The sequence below is a fragment of the Talpa europaea genome (assembly GCF_964194135.1).
Source record: "Talpa europaea genome assembly, chromosome: 6".
NCBI classification, from domain to species: Eukaryota; Metazoa; Chordata; class Mammalia; order Eulipotyphla; family Talpidae; genus Talpa; species Talpa europaea.
The window spans coordinates 73,808,335-73,830,255 of NC_140072.1; the positions used below are offsets into that span (position 1 = coordinate 73,808,335).

General features: G+C 39.4%; 1 protein-coding gene across 2 annotated transcripts in view; it reads right to left on the reverse strand.

The window, feature by feature from the left end:
• PSPC1 (paraspeckle component 1) overlaps window positions 1–21,921 on the reverse strand; it is a gene marked incomplete at both ends in the record, with an annotated part of 63,059 nt that overhangs the window by 35,132 nt on the left and 6,006 nt on the right. For both annotated transcript variants that reach the window (XM_084235420.1, XM_084235421.1), the window contains 3 exons: window positions 3,568–3,764; window positions 7,477–7,572; window positions 18,871–19,172. In XM_084235420.1, coding sequence (XP_084091546.1) covers window positions 3,568–3,764; window positions 7,477–7,572; window positions 18,871–19,172 — 595 coding nt within the window. The remainder of the gene's footprint in view (window positions 1–3,567; window positions 3,765–7,476; window positions 7,573–18,870; window positions 19,173–21,921) is intronic.

The window sequence follows — 21,921 nt, forward strand, 5'->3', positions numbered from 1 at the left end:
GCTCCCCTCAGCAGTGTATTTCAGTCAGTCTGCCTGTTCTGTTCCCCACTCTGTCTCTGGTGGATCCTCTCACCCCCCACATCTCTGGCCTGTACCCCAGTTCTTGTATGCATAAATAAATCTTCAAAAAAAAATAAAGACATCATGAGGTACATCCAATAATCAAATGATGAACAGAAAAGTTATGACAACCTATTTACAATAGGGTTAAGATTTAAGCACATAGGAGGATTTTGGTTAAAGAAATAACAACAGAGTATCAAAGATATTTGCATTTCCATATTCATAATAGCAAAGATATGGAAACAACCTAAGTGTCCATCAATGGAGGGACAGAGATGGTCAAATAATACAATGGAATATTATTCAGTATCATGAAAAGCAGAAAATACTGTTGTTTGTGACACTGGATGGGCCTTGAGGGCATTATGCTCAGTGAAACAGGTCAGAGAAAAACATAAGCTGAATACTATCACTTCTATGTGGAATCTAAAAAAAAAAAAATAATAACCTCACAAAAAAGGAGTGGAAAAGTAGACATAGAGGAAATAAGCTTAATAAAGGAGCACAAATTTTCTACTGCAAGAATAAGATCTGAGAGGCTAAGCTAATGTACAACATAGTGACAACAGTTGCAAACACTTTCATATAACTGAATTTGCCGAGTACATCTTAAATGATCTTACAAGAAAGATGTTTAAACTTAAAAGAAGAAACATTAAGTCAATGTCATCAATCGAGACAAATCAGAAGCAAAATAAATAATTCACTGAGAGGAAAGCAAAGGAGGATGAACTGATACCCTTATTTCCTTGTTTTTTTTCTTGGTTAATCATAACACAAAAGATATCATTTAAAAGAAATATACTTCTATTACTTGATACATACATAATAAAAAAATTAAAAATCCCGTAATGGAATAGGACAGAGTAATAGCAAAATGCAAGGCAGTTAATATTTAATGAGAATTATATACAAGTTACTGTAACAAAGGTAACAAAAACAAACATGAAGAAAATTCAGGAACTCTTTCCTAGACTAATGATCAAAAACAGATGGAGAAGGAAACAACCTATAAATGCAATAGAACTAGTAAGGACTAAACAAATTTAAGCAAAGTATAAATTAAACAACTTTTTAAAAAATCCTTTTGAGTCTAATAAGAATCAGTATTTACAAAAATCTGTAAAGATGTATGGCAAAAATATTCACTGCACTCATTAGTGTAGAGGAACTATACTAGTTATACCCATTTAACAGAATAAGGGAGAGGTTTACTGTACAACAGTAAGGTGCAAAAATAAATAGGATTTTCTAAAGTTTTAAATACACACACTCATCTACTGATATAAGCTACAATTTTTTTTTTTTGCTTTAAAAGATACAAAAAACTAAAAATACAGAAGAAACTGATTCTTCTAAGAAAACACAAAGTTGGGTCAGGTGAGGACACACTATTTCTATACTATTTGATATTTAACCTACTTTCACACATCCATTAGAGCAACCCCTGTGTTTCTCTGAGCCACAGAACTGAGATTACTAAGTCTTTCCCCCATCTAAACACACCCTTAGAAAATCTGGATGAAATATAGAATTGTAGAAAAGAAATAAAGTTGTAATTCTTTTTTCAATTTTAACAAACTAACGCTTGAACAAATTTACCACCTTTAAATTTTTGCTTAGGAATAGAAATCACTAAGTGAAGTGGTTTTTTGTTTTTTTTAAAGATTTATCTTATTTATGCATACAAGAACTGGGATGTAGGCCTGAGGTGTGGGGGTGAAGAGGATTTGCCATAGACAGTGGGGAGCAGAACAGGTGGAGCTACTTTAACCCCTGTAACACCAGGGAGGCCAAGCAATATGTTTTTAATAAGGGTTATAAATAAACACAAACGTAAAGCTTGTAGTGCAAAATCACTTTGCTTCAAAAATCAAAATGTTCTTGTGGTGAGGCTAAGTTTTTTAAAAGTTCACTTTAAAGAACTACTGACTCTAGCATAAATATAAAGCACGGTTTAGAGGAGGCCATGGTTAGATGTCAGGTCCAGAAAAGAGGTCACTACAGAAACCAAGAGCTGCATCAGTGGTGCCTTAATCAATGAGGCCAGTCAAGAGAAGGTGAACAAACGTCTCTAAAAAACAAAAACAGGGCCTCCCTGGTGGCGCAGCGGTTGAGCACTGGGTTGCGAAGCTGCCCAGAGCCTCTGCAGCGCCGGTTCGATCCCCGGCCATGGGCAAGGGTCCTACATGGCGCGCAGACCTCTCCTGCCGCTCGCTACTCCCCTCAACAGTGTACTTCTTCAGTCTGCCTGCTCTGCTCTCCCCACTGGCTCTGGTGAATTCTCTCACCCTCCCACACTTCGAACTGTACCCAGTGCTTGTATAAATAAATAAATAAATATTTTTTCAGAAGTGAAACAAAAAACAAAACGAAACAAAACAAAAAAAACAACAAGGGCCTCCCTGGTGGTGCAGGGATTAAAGTCTCAGTTCTATCAAGCTACTCCCCATCCCCCACCAGGGACCTAATCCACATGACACAGCAGACCTTTTCTGTCTCATCCTGCCACTACCACAACAGTAGATTTCAGTAGATCCGCCTGTTCTACTCCCCACACTGTCTCTGATGAAGCCTCTCACCTCTAGCACCTTTGGCCTACACCCCAGTTCTTATATGCATAAAAACAAATCTTAAAAAAGGGACCTCTCTGATGGCACAAGGGGTTAAGACGCAACCTATGAAGCTATCCGCAGCCACCGCAGCACAAGTTCGATCCCTGGCCAGGGGAGCTACCCACATGGTGCAGCAGACCTCTCCTGACTCACCCACTGCTCCCCTCAGCAGTGTACTTCAGTCAATCTGCCTGTTCTATTCCCCACTCTGTCTCTGGTGAATCCTCTCATCCCCACACCTCTGGCCTGTATCCCAGTTCTTGCATGCATAAATCAATCTTTAAAAAAAAAAAAAGAAAGAAAGAAAGGTAAAACTATCTGCAGATAGTGAGAAAGATGAGTAATAAGAACCATGAAAAATTACCTGGAGAATTAATACAAGAGAAAAAATGATAAAGTATACAGATGGATATAAAAAGAAACCTAGGCTAAGGGAAAGGGCTCAGAAGTGAGCTTTTGAAATACATTTAAGCATCTTGTCATGTGGCTACTTGTTTGACCAGAGAATACAACAGTAAATTAGCACCTGTGATGATGGCTCTTACTAGCCATAATGTGTAATATTTCAACATGTAATAATCATCTTTTATAGCCAGCATTTGTCCTAATTCTTCTTTCCACCAAACAAAATCTGTTATGTGACTTTATGCTGTATCTACCAATACTTCTCCAACGTGCTTTTCTTTATGCCAACAAAATAATGTATTTGCTACTGGTAAAATTTTAACAAACTTAATTACCTCCAACAATACTACTTAGGTAAGGAGAAGTTTGCTTCTAATATACCAAATTCTGTCTCTAAACTCTTAGCTGGCAAGTTAAACAGTATCGATGGAAAATTAAAATGAAACAATGAGGGGGATAAATCTACATGAAAACTCATTTTTACCTTGCCTCATTAGCATTAATTGGTGTTCATGTCTAGCTGCTTCCATTTCTGCCTCCAGTTTCTCTTTGGCTTCTCTGATGTTTCTATCAACCTGCTCACGTTGCTGCTTTTCCATTTCATCAAGAGCCTTCCATCGAGATGCATACTCAAATTCAAATGTCCCAGGCTGAGCAAAACGTGGCGGCTGTTCTCTTTCCCTAAGTTTACATTTTAAAACATACAGGAATGTGTGTTTAAAAAATAGTAACAAGAAGGAAAAAAAACAATAATTACGCTTTAGTGAGTACTTACAATGTTCATGGTACTATGTCAGGCAAGTATGTGAATGATCTCATGACAAAATTATGATGCAAGTTTTAACAAGCCTGAGTTTAAGAAACTGCCCAAGGATGCCCACCTACTAAGTAATGGAATGGAGTCAAACCTAGACAATCTGATGCTACAACCCACACATCCCTAATTATCACTTAAAAAGGTTCTGATTTTTACTCAACAAATTTATGAAAAGCAGCCTGGAACATATTAATCAAATGTGCCCTAAGTAAATAGCATAGAATCAAGTATTTTCCGCCCTCTAAAATGAACTTTTAGAGAAAGTACTAAAAGCAATTAGAGTTTATCGAATGCTGTGTGCCAGGATAATTGGCTAGACCAAAAAGTAAAGGTCTAACTTACTATAACTGGACCACTTCCTTTACTAGATCATAAACTCAAGGAGGACATGAAATGTTAATTGCTACACCTCAAGTTATCTATTGTATTGGCACATTGTATACATTTATTGTTTGGATTAATGACTACATGATGAACAATGTTTTTTTAAATAAATGCCTATGAATATACCTGAAATTAAAAGAAATTCAATTATGGTTGCCTATCACAGCTTCTATAAACAGTATTGGTAGGAATACAACCCCTAATTCACCAATAAAAGCAGAGATGCCTTACAATCATAAACTAATTTGAAGTGGGGCGGAAATCAGTGGGTAATACAAAGCTGTGAAATAATGGGGTAGTTTGTCACAAAAGGAAAGCTGTAGTAACAAGTAGCAGCTTCAAATTATATGAGGAAAATCAGTCATGACCTAGTTATTCCATATCTAAAAATCAAGTTTGATTTTTTTTTTTTTCTTTTTAACTCACTGACTGGGCAAAAGAGGACTCACTAATTTTCCTGAAAAAAATTATCAGTCAGTAGTACCTAAGTCAGACATTGACTGTAATCATGATTTTTTTTTAATTTTAAATTTTCTCCAGGGGAAACACTATTGAATCAATATGGATTTGGAAATTAGAAAATGAATTTGAATAAAACTGGGAATATAGCCAGATCTTTTTAAGACTTCGTGGGACAGCTAAATCACTACATAAACAAATATTGCCTACAAATTGTACTTCTTTCTTCCCTTGCTTCCAGGACACACTCTGCTGGTTGTTCCACTTACTCTAATAATCGCTCACACTCTCAGTCTTTGCTGATTCCCCTGATCTTCCCAACTTCTTCTATATATTGGAATATCCCAAGGTTCAGTCCCTCGACCTAGTTCTCTTTGACATTAACTCTAGACCAGACAGCTCATCTGAATCCCAGGTGCAAATCCAACTGCTTAATTGACATCTCTACCCAGATGTTCAAAAGTCATCTCAAACTAAACACATGCAGAATAGGGGTCCTGATTTTCCTTCCCCAAATATATTCCTCCTACTGCATTCCCACATCAGTCACTAGGCAATTTCTATACTTCCATACGCTTAGGTCAAAAATCTTGCAATTATCCTTTTCACATTCTCTTCTATATCCTCATATCCATCAGCAAAATCCAGTCTATTTTCAAACTATATCCGGCATCTGTCCACTTCTCATCTCACCACTATGACTACTCTATGTCAGTGGTCCTAACTTATCTTCCCAATAATACCAGTGGCTCTTTACAAACTACTGGAAAAACTGCAGCAAGAATGTTCCTTTTAAACTTCAGTCAACATTCAGGTACTTCCTCTCAGCAGCCTACAAGATCCAATAATTTTCACTTCTAGCAGGTCCTATCTCTGTCTCATCCCTACTATTACACTTTCCAACCTTACTCACTATGCTCCAGCTAAACTGGATTTACTGTTGTGAGTACATGCCAGACAAGAGACCTCCTTCAGCGTGCTTTTATTTATACTACTCCTCCCTTTGCTGAGATCACTATTCTCTATTCCACCTCTGAGGGCTGCATTTTTCCTCCCCCCTTCTTCGAGATATTAATCACATGTGACCTTCTTAGGTAAGCTCCCCTAACTATCTGTATAAAAGAGCCTCACTCCTCTGCTCCCCAACACCCACTTTTAGCTGTCTTTCACCATAATTGTTTTACTTATTTTAGTTTTTTTACCCTTCCTATCTACATGTGTCATGAATTTCTGGTCAATTTTGTTCATCAATACATCTCTAGGCATACAACAAGCACTCATATTTGTCATTTAAATCAACTACAAAGAAAAATATTCAACTGCACTAAAATCAAAGAATGCTAATTAAAATAACTTGCATAAAATACCATTGTGAACAGACGATCAAATCTTTTTTTTTAAATGGAAGGGTTTTTTTTTTTTTTGAAGATTTATTTATTTTTATACAAGAACTAGGGAGGGTGAGAGGATTCACCAGAGACAGAGAGGTGAGCAAAACAGGCAGATGGACCGAAGGCTCTGCTGAGGGAAGCAGCAGGCGAGACAGGAGAGGTCTGCCGCACCATGTGGGAATCTCCCTGGCTGGCTGGGAATCGAACCCGCACTGCAGAGGCTGCGGACAGCTTCACTGAGCTCAACCTGCTGCGCCACCAGAGAGGCCCAACGATCAAATCTTCAAATCCTAACATCCATTATTTGATCAGAATGATTAAAAAAATAAATTTTTATACATGCTGTAAGTATAAACTAGTATATTTCTATAGAGCCATTACTAGTATTAATCAATTTTAATATGCACACCCTTTGATCTAAGCCTTTATACCACACTTGAGTAGGTTTCTTAACAATAGTGTCTCTCACTAATTAATAATGTTTTATAGTCTTTGTCTCATTGTTTAGCTATCTCCACTATTATAAAATTAAGCATCCTGAAAGCAAAGACAGTTTGAAGTTGCACTGCCAGCACCTTGAACAGTGTCTGGACAAAGCTACGCCAATATTTTTAAATATTTTATTTATTATAGTGATTGGTTAAATAAAAAAAAGCAAGGGGTTAAGCACAGCACTATGAAGCTATCCACAGCCTCTGCAGCATGAGGTCAATGCCCAGCCGCTACCCACATGGCACGGCAGACCTCTCCTGTCTCACCCGCTGTTCCCCTCAGCAGTGTATTTCAATCAGTCTGCCTGTTCTGTTCCCTACTCTGTCTCTAAGGTGAATCCTCTCACCCCCCCACCTCTGGACTGTACCCCAGTTCTTGTATGCATAAATAAATAAGTCTTCAAAAAAAAAGCATTTGAAACACAGTGAAAAGGCAAGTGAAAAAGCTACTAATAAACAACATCTTGAAAATAGACCACTTTAATAGACCATTTTCTTCTTTTTTCTCTAAGGAGTTCTTATCTTGTGCCAGTTTATTTAACTAGGACTTTCCTTACTCTATTCCCCAAAGCCTCCTGTTAACTTATAATACCCCTAAACATAACTAGACTTTATTGCTTCTCTAACATATTACTGACCTCCTCCTATATGCCCACCCTGCCCCAGGCATAGACTCTCCTAAGCAAAATTGTTTCCCCATGCAAAAAAGGAAACTAGCCGTTTGTGTAGACCAGTCCACTCTCATTAACCAGGACTACACAAAAAGGAACACTTTATAATCCCAGTATTTGATAACATATGAAGTAATACCCTTCACAGAACATAACTGCCTTTAATTAATAAAATCTTACTTATGATATTGTTGAGTTTTCTGCATTAGCTTCTCTGGCAAGCCATCTTCATCATCAAACTGCTCCATAGGCTCCACAATAACTGGACGAGGCGTTCTAGATATGGAAAAAGGTTAGTAAGAATTAGTATAGGTGAATTAACATCCTCCTAGAAGTTTTTTAGGTATTCACTTATAATAAATACACCCCTGCCAAGGTATATATTTGAATAGTTTTATAATTATAATTCCGTGGTATATAATTGCAAATTTTCTCTCCACAAAAATGCCTAAGAAGGTATCATTATTCATAAATTCCATCATTTTTTGCTGTAACAGACACAGGTGAACAAAATCAAAGTCAAGATTTATTTATACATATAAGAACTGGGATGTAGGCCAGAGGTGGTGGGGGTGAGAGGATTCACCAGAGACAGTGTGGGGAGCAGAATAGGCAAGACAGGAGAGGTTTGCTGAGCCATGGGATTAGCTCCCTGACAAGGGATCGAACTCATGCTGCAGTGGGTGGCAATAGACTTCAACGCCTGCACCACCAGAGAGGCCCTGGACACTTATTTAGACAAGTTTATTTAAGACGATGGAAAAGTAAATCAACTCTGAACTCCATAACCATTGTAGTTAAGTTTTACAAAGTATGCTCAAAAGGAGTATGTAACTTATGTTTTATGTATGTGGGATCATCATCCCATGTCCCACACCTTAACCTCCCATCCCTCACATCCTTGCTTACCTAGCAGCCTTTCTAACTTTAACCCACTTATTTTCTAACAGAGTTTCTAACAAGACTTCTAATCTTGTTCAGAAGTCTTTCTACCACCTAAAATGATACCAACCAGCCAAGCAAAAGGAAAGGAGCAGGAGAAGACAACACATTTGAGGAGGAAGTTGGGGGAGAAGGGGTGAGACAAGAAGAGTGGGTGATGAAAGATATGACCTGCCAATCCATATTGCTTGCTTTAATCTTTTCCCTAGTAAAAGAGGAAGTGGAGCTCATTGGGAAAAGACAAAGAAATTAAGTAAGTAGAAAATATACTATGTTAAAATTATCCTTGTTTTCAGTCTCTCAACAGGCACAAGATAAAATCTATTTATGTTGCCTTCTGAACACAGATGCTTCAGAGAGAAACAACACACACTATTAACTTTTGAGGTGTTAACAGAAGAGATGAAGAGGCTTCCTAGATTCCAGAAACTTCCCTTTACAACAAATAAATGAACCTCCAGAGATCAACAGACTTTAAATCCTAAATTGCAGAGGCAGGAAAGAAAATATGATAATTTAAAAGTGATTTCCGCAGGGCCTCCCCTGGTGGCGCAGCGGTTGAGCGCTGGGCTGCAAAGCTGCCCACAGCCGTTGCAGTGCCGGTTAGATCCCCGGCCGCTGGTGAGGGTCCCACGAGGTGCGACAGACCTCTCCTGCCGCGCCCTGCTCCCCTCAGCAGTGTATTTTGTCAGTCTGCCTGTTCTGTTCCTTGCTCTGGCTCTGGTGAATTCTCTCACCCTCCCTCGCTTCTGACTGTACCCAGTGCTTGTATAAATAAACAAACAAACAAACACACAGCTAAATAAATAGCTAAATAAACAAATGGCTGTAATCCCTGGAGGAAGCGAAACTCACAAAATCATCTTTAAAAAAATAAAAAAATTTAAAAAAAAAGGATTCCTGCAGAAAGAAAACCAAAACAAACCCTTGAAACCTGACTGCAAAAGTGAGGTAACCAAAAAGAGAGGATGGGGCATATGAAAGCAAGAAAGAAGTGGTCGCCCAGTGGGCTATGTTGGAGGATTATTGGTGCTTTGCTAGTGGATATGGTATGTTAAGATACATCTGTAGAGGTGTAATCATACAGTGTTGTAAACTGAAGTTACTTCAATAAATATTTAATTTTAAAGTGATTCCTAGGCTACTGGAGACATTTAAGAGGAAAATAGGGGCCTCCCTAGTGGCACAAGGAGTTAAGTGTAAGCACTGTGAAGCTATTAGCAATCCTCAGCCAGGGAGCTAACCCACATGGCCCAGCAGACCTCTCCTGTCTTGCTGCTCCCCTCAGCAGTGTATTTTAATCAATCTGCTTGTTCTGCTCCCCACTCTGTCTCTGGTGAATCCTCTCACCCTCTGGCACCTCTGGCCTATACCCCAGCTCTAGTATGCATTAATAAACAAAAGAAGTTTTTTTTTTAAAAAAAAAAAGAAAGAAAGAAAAAACAATTAAAAGCAGGTATAGAATTTCCTGGAGTAAGAGAGAATAAGAAACCTCATCAGATAAACTGAGAGAGAGCCCAAAAGAAAATGGACTTACAGATTCAATGTCCAGGGTGAGATCTCATATCTAATATGTAACAACAGAAGTGTAACAAAGAATGAGTAAACACAGACTCTCAAGGGGTACATGCAACCCAATGAGGTACAAGGAAGCAGCTTGAGTTGTGGTAATTCTAAAAGGAAGAACCAAAGGTGCCCAGCATGAAAAATGAAGGAGATACACTGCATGGTTCACCACTGGAAGCCATGGCCGGACCACAAATCTTAAAATTGTAATAGGGCCAGATAAGAACTGAATCTGAGCAGAGAACAAAGACAGAAACTCAAAATCCCATTCAATATCACAAGTCTACCTAACCAAAGAGAAAAATCAGGAGACCCAGGAAGGAAAATGTACTAAGTAGATAATTTATCACTCAGAAGATGACAGAATTACTTGGAATTAACAAGATTAATTTTATGACATAAAGGAAGATGAACAAAATTAGAGAATATGACGCCTCTGTATACTGTCAAATAATGCCAAGGATTACAACTATAATTTTTCAATTTTCAACAAATGAATACAGGTCACTAGACTCCTATACGTTGGGGGGGGGGGAGAAGAGGGATAATTCCCTGGAAACTTAAAAAATGTCACTCGATATATAATGGCACAAAATATTTTAGATTTATATATTTACCATAAGTGTTAACCTTGCCAATTGGTATGCATTTAAGGCTTCCACAACTTCTATAATGATACAGTAATTAAGGTATTTATGACTGACCTTTCCTCACTCATTCAAATAGCTCTTTAGAAAATAAAAATCAGAGGCCTCCCCGGTGGCACAGGGGTTATAAGACACAACCTATGAGGCTGTCTGCAGCCACTGCAGCACAAGTTCAATATCCGGCCAGGGAGCTACCCACATGGCGCAGCAGACCTCTCCTGACTCGCGTGCTGCTCCCCTCAGCAGTGTATTTCGGTCAGTCGGCCTGTTCTGCTCCCCACTCTGTCTCTGGTGAATCCTCTCACCCCCTCACACCTCTGGCCTGTAACCCAGTTCGTCTTTGCATAAATAAATCTTAAGAAAAAAAAAAATCACTAGGATCTTATTGTTATCTTTGATTTTAAAAATCCATCAGCCTATCTTTCTGTGTCTGTCTCTTTCTCCTATGGTTGAATTAATTTCCCTGGTAAACACTGTGTTGTCTCAATGAGTTTCTGGAAGAATTAATCAAGTCCTACCTGACTCTGATAAGGACTTTCAGAAGATTACACTTAATTCACCAACCCAAGTGCATTTTTCCTTCATTGTAATAAATCTTAACTGTGGGATTTGAATCCTTCCAGTGAACCCCCAAATACAGGAGTAATCATGGAGCCCCCTGTGACAACCAATAAATGCACTAATCAAATAAAACTTCTGCTGACATTCATTTTTATTTCCAATCTTTTTTTTTTTGGGGGGGGGAGATTTATTTATTGGGCCTCCCTGTTGGTGCAAGGGGTTGAGCACCGTGTTATGAAGCAGTCTGCAGCCTCTGCAGCATGAGTTCGATCCCTGACCAGCCAGGGAGAAACCCACATGGGTAGGCAGACCTTGCCTGTCTTGCTCGCTGCTCCCCTCAGCAGTGTATTTCAGTCAGTCTGCCTGTTCTGTTCCCCACTCTTTCTCTGGTGGATCCTCTCACCACCAAGGGCCCTCCCCCACACACACACATACATATCTCTGGCCTGTGCCCCAGCTCTTGCATGTATAAATATATAAATCTTTTTTAAAAATGTATTTATATATACAAGAACTGGGGTACAGGCCAGAGATTGGGGGAGCAGGATTCACCAGAGAGAGTGGGGAACAGAACAGGTAGATTGACCGAAATACACTGCTGAGGGGAGCAGCGGGTGAGTCAGGAGAGGTCTGCTGCACCATGTGGGTAGCACCCTGGCCGCAAATCAAACTCATGCTGCAGTGGCTGCGAACCGCTTCATAGGTTGCGTCATAACCCCTTGCACCACCAGGGAGGCCCTATTTCCAGTCTTTTTTCCCTCATCAATTCTTTAACACAATAGTTGGGTTACAGCATATCTAGTTATTTTTTTAACTTGTTAAATTAATGATTTATAAAGGTCCTCCCCTGGTGGCACAGGCCGTTGAGCACAGCACTGTGAAGCTGTCCACAGCCTGCAGCACCGGTTCGATCCCGGCCAGGTGGCGAGGGTCCCACATGGCGCGCAGACCTCTCTTGTAGCGCCCGCTGCTCCCCTCAGCAGTGTATTTCGTCAGTCTACCTATTCTGTTCCCCGCTCTGTCTCTGGTGAATCCTCTCACCCTCCCATGCATCTGGCCTGTCCCCTCGTTCTTGTATAAAATAAATAGTTAAATCTTTTTAAAAAAAGAAGTTCACATGGCTTTACTTTTATTGGGAGTTTTTACATCTTTCAACACAATTTTTTTTAAGTTTTAGTTTGTCTTTAATTACCATTAAAAAAAAAACCTAAGTACCTGTCACTCTTCAAAATTATCAAAGCCACAAACGTTCAGTTTTGAGTTAAAGAAATACAACTTAAGAGTCAGAGGAAACCTGGCTAATGGAAACAATAAATTACTTATTTTCCCCCCAAAAAGAAAAAATTAAAGGGACAAATAATTAGCAAATAAACTAATTCTGCACAAATGAAGGATTTGAGAAACATAAAACAAACAGAAAAAATGTTAATTTAAGGATTTAACAATTAATCTAGCATTTCTGAATCCTTGACTTCCAAATATATTCTGGGTTACCAAAGTTCAATTAGTTTAGATACTATTTATGCTTTTCTCAAGGTAACTGTGGAATAAATTTGCCCCACAAAAAATCTGTACCCAGGAAAGGGACTGACCAAACATTTATGTACCATGTTTGTCACAAGGTTAATCACCTAGCAAAAAAAGGGGAAAACAACTAAACATCTAGTAATGTCTAATGTCCAATAAAGGAAGTTACATTGGCATAACTGCAATGAAATATGATGTAGCATTTTTATTGATGGGAGCAAAAATTCACACTACTGTACGGAAAATTTTGTAAGAAAATAACAAATAAATCCCAAAGGAAATAAAACAGTTATGTATAAGAAATAAAACAGTTATGTATAAGAAAAATAAAGAAATGTCTTTGAGTCTTCTCTCCTACAAAGCTAAAAAACAATTAATGGTATAAACCGCAAAAGCCTACAAGGAAACAAACCCAATCTGAAGCACATTCTGAAAAATTATGCTAAACTCTTTAAAATGGGGGGCTCCCTGGAGGCACAGGGGTTAAGACGCAACCTATGAAGCTGTCTGCAGCCACTGCAGCACAAGATCGATCCCTGGCCAAGGAGCTACCCACATGGCACAGCAGACCTCTCCTGACTCACCCAATGCTCCTCTCGGCAGTGTCTGCCTGTTCTGTTCCCCCACTCTGTCTCTGGTGAATCCTCTCACCCGCCACACCTCTGGTCCAGTTCTTGCATGCATAAATAAATCAATCTTTAAAAAAATAATACAAAATAAGCTCTTCAAAAGGTCGAGATACCATTTTGTCATTTGGGGAATTACTCCAAATAACAGGAAATTAAAGACATAATTGAATGCAGTGTATGGTCATTGAATACTACACTGAACAAAAACAAGTAAAAAGATATCATCTGCATTAACATGAAAAGGACCTAATTCTAAATGAAATGGAAACACACATTTTTCTGCTTCTACAACCAACATCATTTTTAGGGTTATCAGGTGGAAAATGGCAAAACCAGACCACTATACCTTCATTTAACTTAACCTGTAATGAGCTTTTAAAAAAGAAAGCTTAGAGAGAATAATTTAACTGTTAGCATCTATCATTATGCCTACTGAATTTCTACATAAGTTCAGATCATCGAGTTTGAAAATGCGAACACACTATTATTATAGGTGGAAGTTTTTAATTTTCCTTTCCCCTCAACTTTCATGCCTCTTTTGTCACTTCAGAACAGCAGAAATATGTGAATTACATGCTTTTGCATAATATGTGTTAATCATTATACAGTGAACAAGATCAGTTACTGAATGCTACATACAGCATTTTATCACAATTTAAAGACATTTCCAAGACAAATTTTAACTATACAAGATTTAGAATTTCATACCTATGATACCATATATCAATCAGTTAATATTCTTAGATAACCAAGATTCAGTTAGCAAGATTCTCAGTCATTTCATTATCCAACTATATACCAAGATTATAGCTGGGATTAGGGAAGCAAGTTTTAACAAAACAATCACCAAAATCTTCAAGAGACAAAAAAAAGCAAACAAATAAAATAATCATTTTAAGAGATAACAAGAAAAACAACAATGCTGTTAGAAAGTAACATCAGGGAGCCCACTTCAGGTAAGACAGGAAAATCCTCTCCACGAAGTGAAATATCAGCTGAGATGAACTATTCAAACAGCAGCAAGAAGAGCATCTTGAATTCCAAGAGAAGGTTTAACAACAAACTTCCTAAGCAAGAAGTGCACAGAAAATAACAAGCCACTCCACATGTAGATCAATATAAAAAGCAAGGGATTTGGCATCAAAGTAATCCCATCATTTACTATTGGTCAATCAGGAAATTAACATCATGGGACCAATTTTCCCAATTAAAAATGGACTACTAACCAAATTTTGCCACAGAAATCAAAGAAACTGTGATTATGAAATACATTAGAGGTAACATTCAACGCCTTGCCTATGCTTCACAATTGTTTTTAAATTACCTTAAAAGCCATCTATAGAAATTGTTTGTCGGTCTGCCAGTCTGTTGGTCTCTCTCTCTCTCTTTCTGTCTATCCAGGAGAATAAATCCTTATGCCTGGTTATGACTATTTTTAGGACAAGTTCATTTCAGTCACAGCCAGTAACACCCATAAGAGAAACCGCAGCCATGACACCCCTGGGAATCTCACTGAGTCCTCTCAACGAGGCTAAGGTGGTTCCTAAGAGAGGTATTATCACCAGAGTTGGGAATGCATCCTGGAGCTGCAAATTCCGAAAATGAAGGTATGCTTCATTTGGTACAGTAGTTTATAGCTTTTGTGAGGTTTCGGTATTACCTGGGTGTAAGCCTGGTAAAATCCTGTTATTTTATAGCACCAGCATAATCAAACCGTATCTCCAGTGTGGTTCTAACTTGGTCTACTTCCTCATAATGATGATCTACAAACCACAGACCTAATTAGGATTGTTCTATCCACACAATGATTGCGGTTACACATGGAGGTGCTGTATGTTATCATCTGAGGTCTTTTAGCAACTATTCGGATTTGGTCCATGAGGTCTTTCTCAGAAAATTGGGCTGAGATACTGAAGAGTTGGTTGAGAGCTGAGCCAATTATAGCCCCTAAGGGATATTCAAAGAGGACAGATGCAGTAGCTTTATGGTCTTGTTCATTAACTGACATCATAAAAATGTTGATTCTCAGTTTCACACTTGCTTTTATTTTCCTTTGATCCAACAACTCCAATCAGGATACCACATGCAACACGATAAATTGATGCAATTTCTGCAACTGTAAACTCAGGCAGTTGTTTTTAGGATGGAATGACATAAGGTCTGGTAACAATTATCTTTGGGTTTCCTTCCTTGAAGATCCTTACTACTGTCCTTTCTAGGAACTACCATCCCCTGAAAACATGATGAAGGTCTATAGTCATGAAACACAAGAATACTAGCCCAGGGGTGACCTTTTTGAACTTCACATTCCACTGGCCATTTAACATGAACTTTGCACTGCTTTCAAAGTGTTTGATGCATCCTACATCAGAAGACTCATTCTTAGCTATCCTGGGAAATCCTCTAACTTTGCCAAATGTGTTAAGAATCCTTCTTGATCTTCCATTTGTCCATGTATGCCAGTGTTTGCCTAGTTCCTCACTGTGGCTGGTTCCTGGCTGTAACTTTAAAAAACATTAGTTAATCAAAGCTTGCAGTAGAAAAAAATTCTAATCACATACATGCCTTGCTTGTCATTCTAGTTCCTTTACCCATTCTACCCATTCATTAAATAATATAAATTTATTATGTGGCCAGGAATTACTAGAATACAGGTCCTGGGATTATAATGTTGAACAAACCCTTATGGAGGTAACATTCCACTACAGAGAAGGCCATACAAATTAAAACAATAAGAGCTATGAATAAAAATGTAAATAAAGTAAAGCATCGGTGATGGGCACAGAGAATGGCTATTTTAAGATAAAATAGTCATGTTTTCTGAGATCACATCTTAGCAAAATGTGAACAAAGTGAAGAGTTAGTCCTGTGACAATCTAGAGAGGCATTCTCTAAGCAAAAGGAACAAGACTGAAGTCTGAGAGAGAAAACCAACTTGACTACTCTGTAAAATAGCAGATACAACATGAACTACAGCTTTAGCATTAATTATTAACAGTCAAAATAAAGTGATAAATGCTTTATCAATCCCCAAACTAAGCTCCATGGGACCAGGAAACAATTTTTTTGCATTATCTTTGTATTCAATTCCCCAAACCCTAAAATATTTGAAGGACCCTACCAATAGCTAATAATACCACACAATTAAATGCCAGAGGTGGCCAATTATCAGAAAAGGAAATCAATGCAACAGTCAACTAAGGAACTTGTATATCAAATCTAGTTTGAGACTAAAAATGGATATTATAAATTTATTATAAAATTCCAAACTAGCAAAGGAAAGTCACATCAATAACAGCAACAGGTGTAATAACTATTAAAAGACCTATAGACTACACACACTTCCAATCAAAAGCTCCACAGACTGCATGTCAGTTATATTTAGAAATGTGAGGGCAGGACCTCCCAGGTGGCGTAAGGGGTTAAGACTCAGCACTAGGTCTGTTAAGTCTGTTAAGTCTCAGCCACTGCAGCACTGGAGTTCATGGCACAGCAGACCTTTCCTCTCTTATCAGCAGACCTCTCTCCTCTCTTGCCCGCTGCTCCCCTCAACAGTGTATTTCAGTCAATCTGCCTGTTCTGCTCCCCACTCTCTCTGGTGAATCTTCTCATTCCCTCCCCCCAACACCTCTGGTCTATACCCCAGTTCTTGTAGGCATAAATAAAATAAATCTTTAAAAAAAAAAAAAGAAAGAAAGAAAAAGAAATTGAGGACAGGAGAGAGAGGGAAGCCCAGCAGAACTTCTAATTAAAATTAAGGATCCACAAATTGCTAATTTAGCCAAAACAAATATGAAAAAAGAATACAAATTGGTACCACACAATCTCAATGCTTAAGGCAAATGAAGAAAATGCAGAGTTACAGATCTGAGGCATACAGCATGGGAGGAGGAGGAGAAGGGTAGGGAAGAGCACAAGGGACTATGGTGCTGGTTCCTGGGTAATGTGGAGGGAGACTTATGTTGATAAACTACAAAAAAAAAAGTGCAGTGCAGTGTCAATATACTGATCAATGAAAAGAGTGTAGTTTTTTTTCAGGGTTTTTATAAAGGTGCAAAGATATAATGGAGAAATGATAACCTCCAACTAATTATGCTAGAATAAATGGTAACTGCATAAAAAATTGTTACTTCACATCAAACTCAAAATGTGATACAGCTATAAATAAAAAAGATGTGAAACTCAAGAAAACATGAGAGTTTGCAACCTTAGGAAAGGCCAGTATTGCATACAAGGATACCAAAAACACAAAACAAAGAAAAATTAGAAGAACACTATTAAGGAAATTTAAAAGTCCCAGATTAGGAACAGTATGAGTTAATACAGATCTGAAACTTCATTGATTCATCAAGACAAACCATTCAATTACAAACCTGGCAGAGAAGTTCAATAGGTATTTCACAAAAGATATAAAAAATATTGGCACAAGAAAAGATGCTCATCTTTAGTCCCTAAGAAAACAAAATTTAACCTACGAGACAAAATTTAACCCATGAGTATCTTAAAAACTGAAAATACCAAATGTTGGTGAGGATATGGAGCAATCAGAAATCTCATTCACCGCTGATAGGAAGGTACGATGGTATAATCACTGAAAAATAAAGTTCGGCGATTTCTTATATAGTTGAACATATAGCCACTTACTACTAAAAATTACCCAAGCCACATGAAAGTACAATGTTCACAAGAAGCTTTATACACAAAATTTCATAATGGTATTATTCAGTAGGTCACTAGAGGCAACTCTAAGTCCCATCGATAAACCACTAGACAAACTGGTTAAATCCATGTAAAAGAATACAACTCAGGGGCCTCCCCGGTGGCACAGCAGATGAGCACTGGGTTGCGAAGCTGCCCACAGCCTCTGCAGCGCCGGTTCGATCCCCGACTGCTCCCCGGCCATTGGAGGAGGGTCCCACATGGCGCACAGACCTCTCCTGCCGCCCGCTGCTCCCCTCAGCAGTGTACTTCAGTCCTTCTGCCTGCTCTGCTCCCTGCTCTGGCTCTGGTGAATTCTCTCACCCTCCCGCGCTTCTGACTGTACCCAGTGCTTGTATAAATAAATAAATTAGTTAAAAAAAAAAAAGAATACAACTCAGCCATTAAATGGAACAAAATACTGATATGATAGATGAAATCTCATGAACATTATGCAAAAGAAACATAATTTTATTCATATGAAAAACTGAAAAAACAAAACTAAACTACTTTATACCAACAGAAAGAACAAGAGCGATCTAGGACAGGGACAAAGGATGAGGAATATCTCTGGGATATCTTTGGGATGATGCAAATGTTGTCTATCTTGACTATGGTGAAAAGTTAGATGACTATATTCATTAAAGCTCACAACACCGAGCTCAGTATTTAAAGTTGGGTGTTATTTTAATGTATATATTATACCTCAGCAGAGATGATTAAAATACCGCTCAATACAAAATTATGCTTTGCAAATAAAAGATGGTAAGTTGAATGAAAATCACAGTAAGAAACATCCCTAAAATTCAAGAATGAATCAATATACTCAAGTTTGGAAACCTGACTTCTGATTCCTAGAGGTACACAAAAATTTGTCATTTATAGTCACTCAGTATTTACTCAACATCTACTTACCATATGTCAACAGTACGAACTACAAGGAAAGACAGAATTCCAAAACAGAAATATGTAAATGATAGAATGACAAGATGTTTAAAACTTACGTTGTTAACAAGAATGCCCCATCACCACATCTTTCCAGAGCCTTTCTTGCAGGAGGTTTTGCTGCAAATTCTACAAAACCTTTTCCTGTGGCTCTACCACGATCATCCACAACCACAACAGCTTTCTCTACAGGACCAAACTGGGAAAATGCTTGCTCCAGAAGCTCATTGGAAACAACCGGAGAAAGGTTCTTGACAGTAAGGGCTGCTCCATGTGTAGCAAAACGAATTCGGAGAGGTCTGCTCTTCAAAATGGTGCCATCCAGCTCTGCTTTTGCAATTTCAGCCAGTGTTCTGGATTCCTTTTTAGGAGGAAAAATAAATTTTAAAACATAATAGTAACAGGCCCTCTCCCTGGTGGTGCAAGGAGGTAAGACACAACCTATGAAGTAGTCCGCAGCCTCTGCAGCACAAGTTTGATCCCCGGCTTGGCCAGGGAGCAACCCACATGGGGCAGCTGACCTCTCCTGTCTCACCTGCTGCTCCCCTCAGCAGTGTACTTCAGCGAGTCTGCTTGTTCTGTTCCCCACTCTGTCTCTAGTGAATCCTCCCCCGCCCCCACCTCTGGCCTGCACCCCAGCTCTTATATGGGTAAATAAATAAATCTTTTTAAAAAACATACTAGGGCCTCCCCTGGTGGCGCTGGTGGTTGAGCGCCGCGCAGTGAAGTTGTCCACAGCCTCTGCAGCACAGGATCAATCCTGGCCCCCCGGGGAGGGACCCACATAGTGTGGCAGACCTCTCCTGTCTTGCCCGCTGCTCCCCTCAGCAGTGTATTTCATCAGTCTGCCTGTTCTGTTCCCCGCTCTGTCTCTGGTGAATCCTCTCACCCTCCCGCGCATCTGGCCTGTACCCCAGTTCTTGTATAAATAAGTAAATCTTTAACAAAAAAATAAATAATAGTAACAAAAAAAACACTTAAAACAGTATTATGTTTCTTTTTTTTTTTTAACGCTACTGAGGCTAGCAGCAGGCAAGGCAGGAGAGGTCTGCATGCCATGTTGGTTTCTCCCTGGCAGGCTGGGAATCGAACCTGCACTGCAGAGGCTGCGGACAGCTTCAAAGGGCAGCGTTTAACCCTCTGCACCACCGGGGAGGCCCAACAGTGCTATGTTTCTAAGGAGCAGAGTTGGCTAACTTTAGGAAATGGCTGACAGGGTCATTTTGTGTCTTTCAGTTTTGTTAGCAAAACTGCATTTTATTAATTGTTCAGCGATAAATAAGTTTAAACATTTTAAGTAGAAAGTCCTAAGCCCACTGTCCTATTAAAAGTCATGACAGGCCTCCCCGGTGGTGCAGCGGTTGAGCGCTGGGTTGCGAAGCTGCCCGCAGCCTCTGCAGCGCCGGTTCAATCCCTGGCTGCTCCCCGGCCACCGGAGGAGGGTCCCACATGGTGCGCAGACCTCTCCTGCCACCCGCTGCTCCCCTCAGCAGTGTACTTCGGTCCTTCTGCCTGCTCTGCTCCCCGCTCTGGATCTGGTGAATTCTCTCACCCTCCTGCACTTCTGACTGTGCCCAGTGCTTATATAAATAAATAAATAAATCTTAAAAAAAAAAATAAAAAATAAATAAAAGTCATGACATGGGGGCCTCCCTGGTGGCGCAAGGAGTTAAGCACAGCACTATGAAGCTAACCGCTGTGACTGTAGCACATTCAATCCCAAGCTAGCCAGGGCGCTACCCGCTACCTCAGCAGACCTCTCCTGACTTGCCCACTGCTCCCCTCAGCAGTGTACTTCAGTCAGTCTGCCTGTTCTGTTCCCCACTCTGTCTCAGGTGAATCCTCTTACCCCACCTCACACCTCTGGCCTGTATCCCACTTCTTGCATGCATAACTAAATCTCTGAAACAAAAAGTCATCACAAAGATACCTGTTCATTAACCAATTACCACCTATGAAATATTCACAGCAGCAGCATCTTTAAAATCGTCAACATATGGACTTAAAATCTTAAATCTTCAACATATGGACCTCCCTGGTGGCACATCATTATGAAGCTATCTGCAGCCTCTGCAACACCAGTTTGAGATCCTGCCAGGGAGCTACCGAAATGGCGCAGCAGACCTCTCCTGACTTGCCAGCTACTCCCCTCATCAGTATACTTCAATCTGCCTGTTCTGTTCCCCACTGCCTCTGGTGAATCTTCTCATGGGGATACTTTTGGCCTGTACTCCAGTTCTTGCATGCATAATAAATCTTAAAAAAAAAAAAAAAACCCACAACTTTAGGGGCCTCCCTGGTGGCACCTTGAAGATATCCACAGCCACTGCAGTAAGAGTTCAATTTACTGCCAGGGAGGTGACCACAAGGCGCAGCAAACCTCTGCTGCCTAGTCTGCTGCTCCCCTCAGCAGTGTATTTCAGTCAATCCGCCTGTTCTGTTCCCCACTGTCTCTGGTGAATCCTCTAACCCCCCCACACCTCTGGCCTGTACCCCAGTTCTTTATGCATAAATCTTTAAAAAAAAAAAAAACTTTGAATTACTGCCTTAGGTAAATATTTACAGAACTAATTTTACAAAGACAAATGAACCTTAAGTATACACAAAATGTGTGTTTTATTACTCTTAACTGTACCAGAAAACATTTAATATTAAATGAATATCTAACAATGAACAGATACTTTGTACCTAATTGTTCCCATACTCCAACACTGAGATACAAATTTTAGGAATGGAGTTTTGAATTCAAATACTGTTCAGTATGATGAGGAATGAGAAAGGATTTGAGAAACCTTCAAGAAGGGACAATAATATTCTGTATCTTGGTATGATTTTTAGATTAACAGATGTATGCATTTGTCTGAAATCATCAAGCACTACACTTTTAATATGTATATAGATTACAAATAACCTAAAAAAATTTGTACTCTAGTTACTGTAAGAACACCAGAATGGGGCCTCCCCTGGTGGCGCAGGCGGTTGAGCGCAGTGCTGTGAAGCTGTCCACAGCCTCTGCAGCGCCAGTTCAATCCTGGCGAGGGTCCCACATGGCTCAGCAGACCTCTCCTGTAGCGCCCGCTGCTCCCCTCAGTTGTGTATTTCATTGGTCT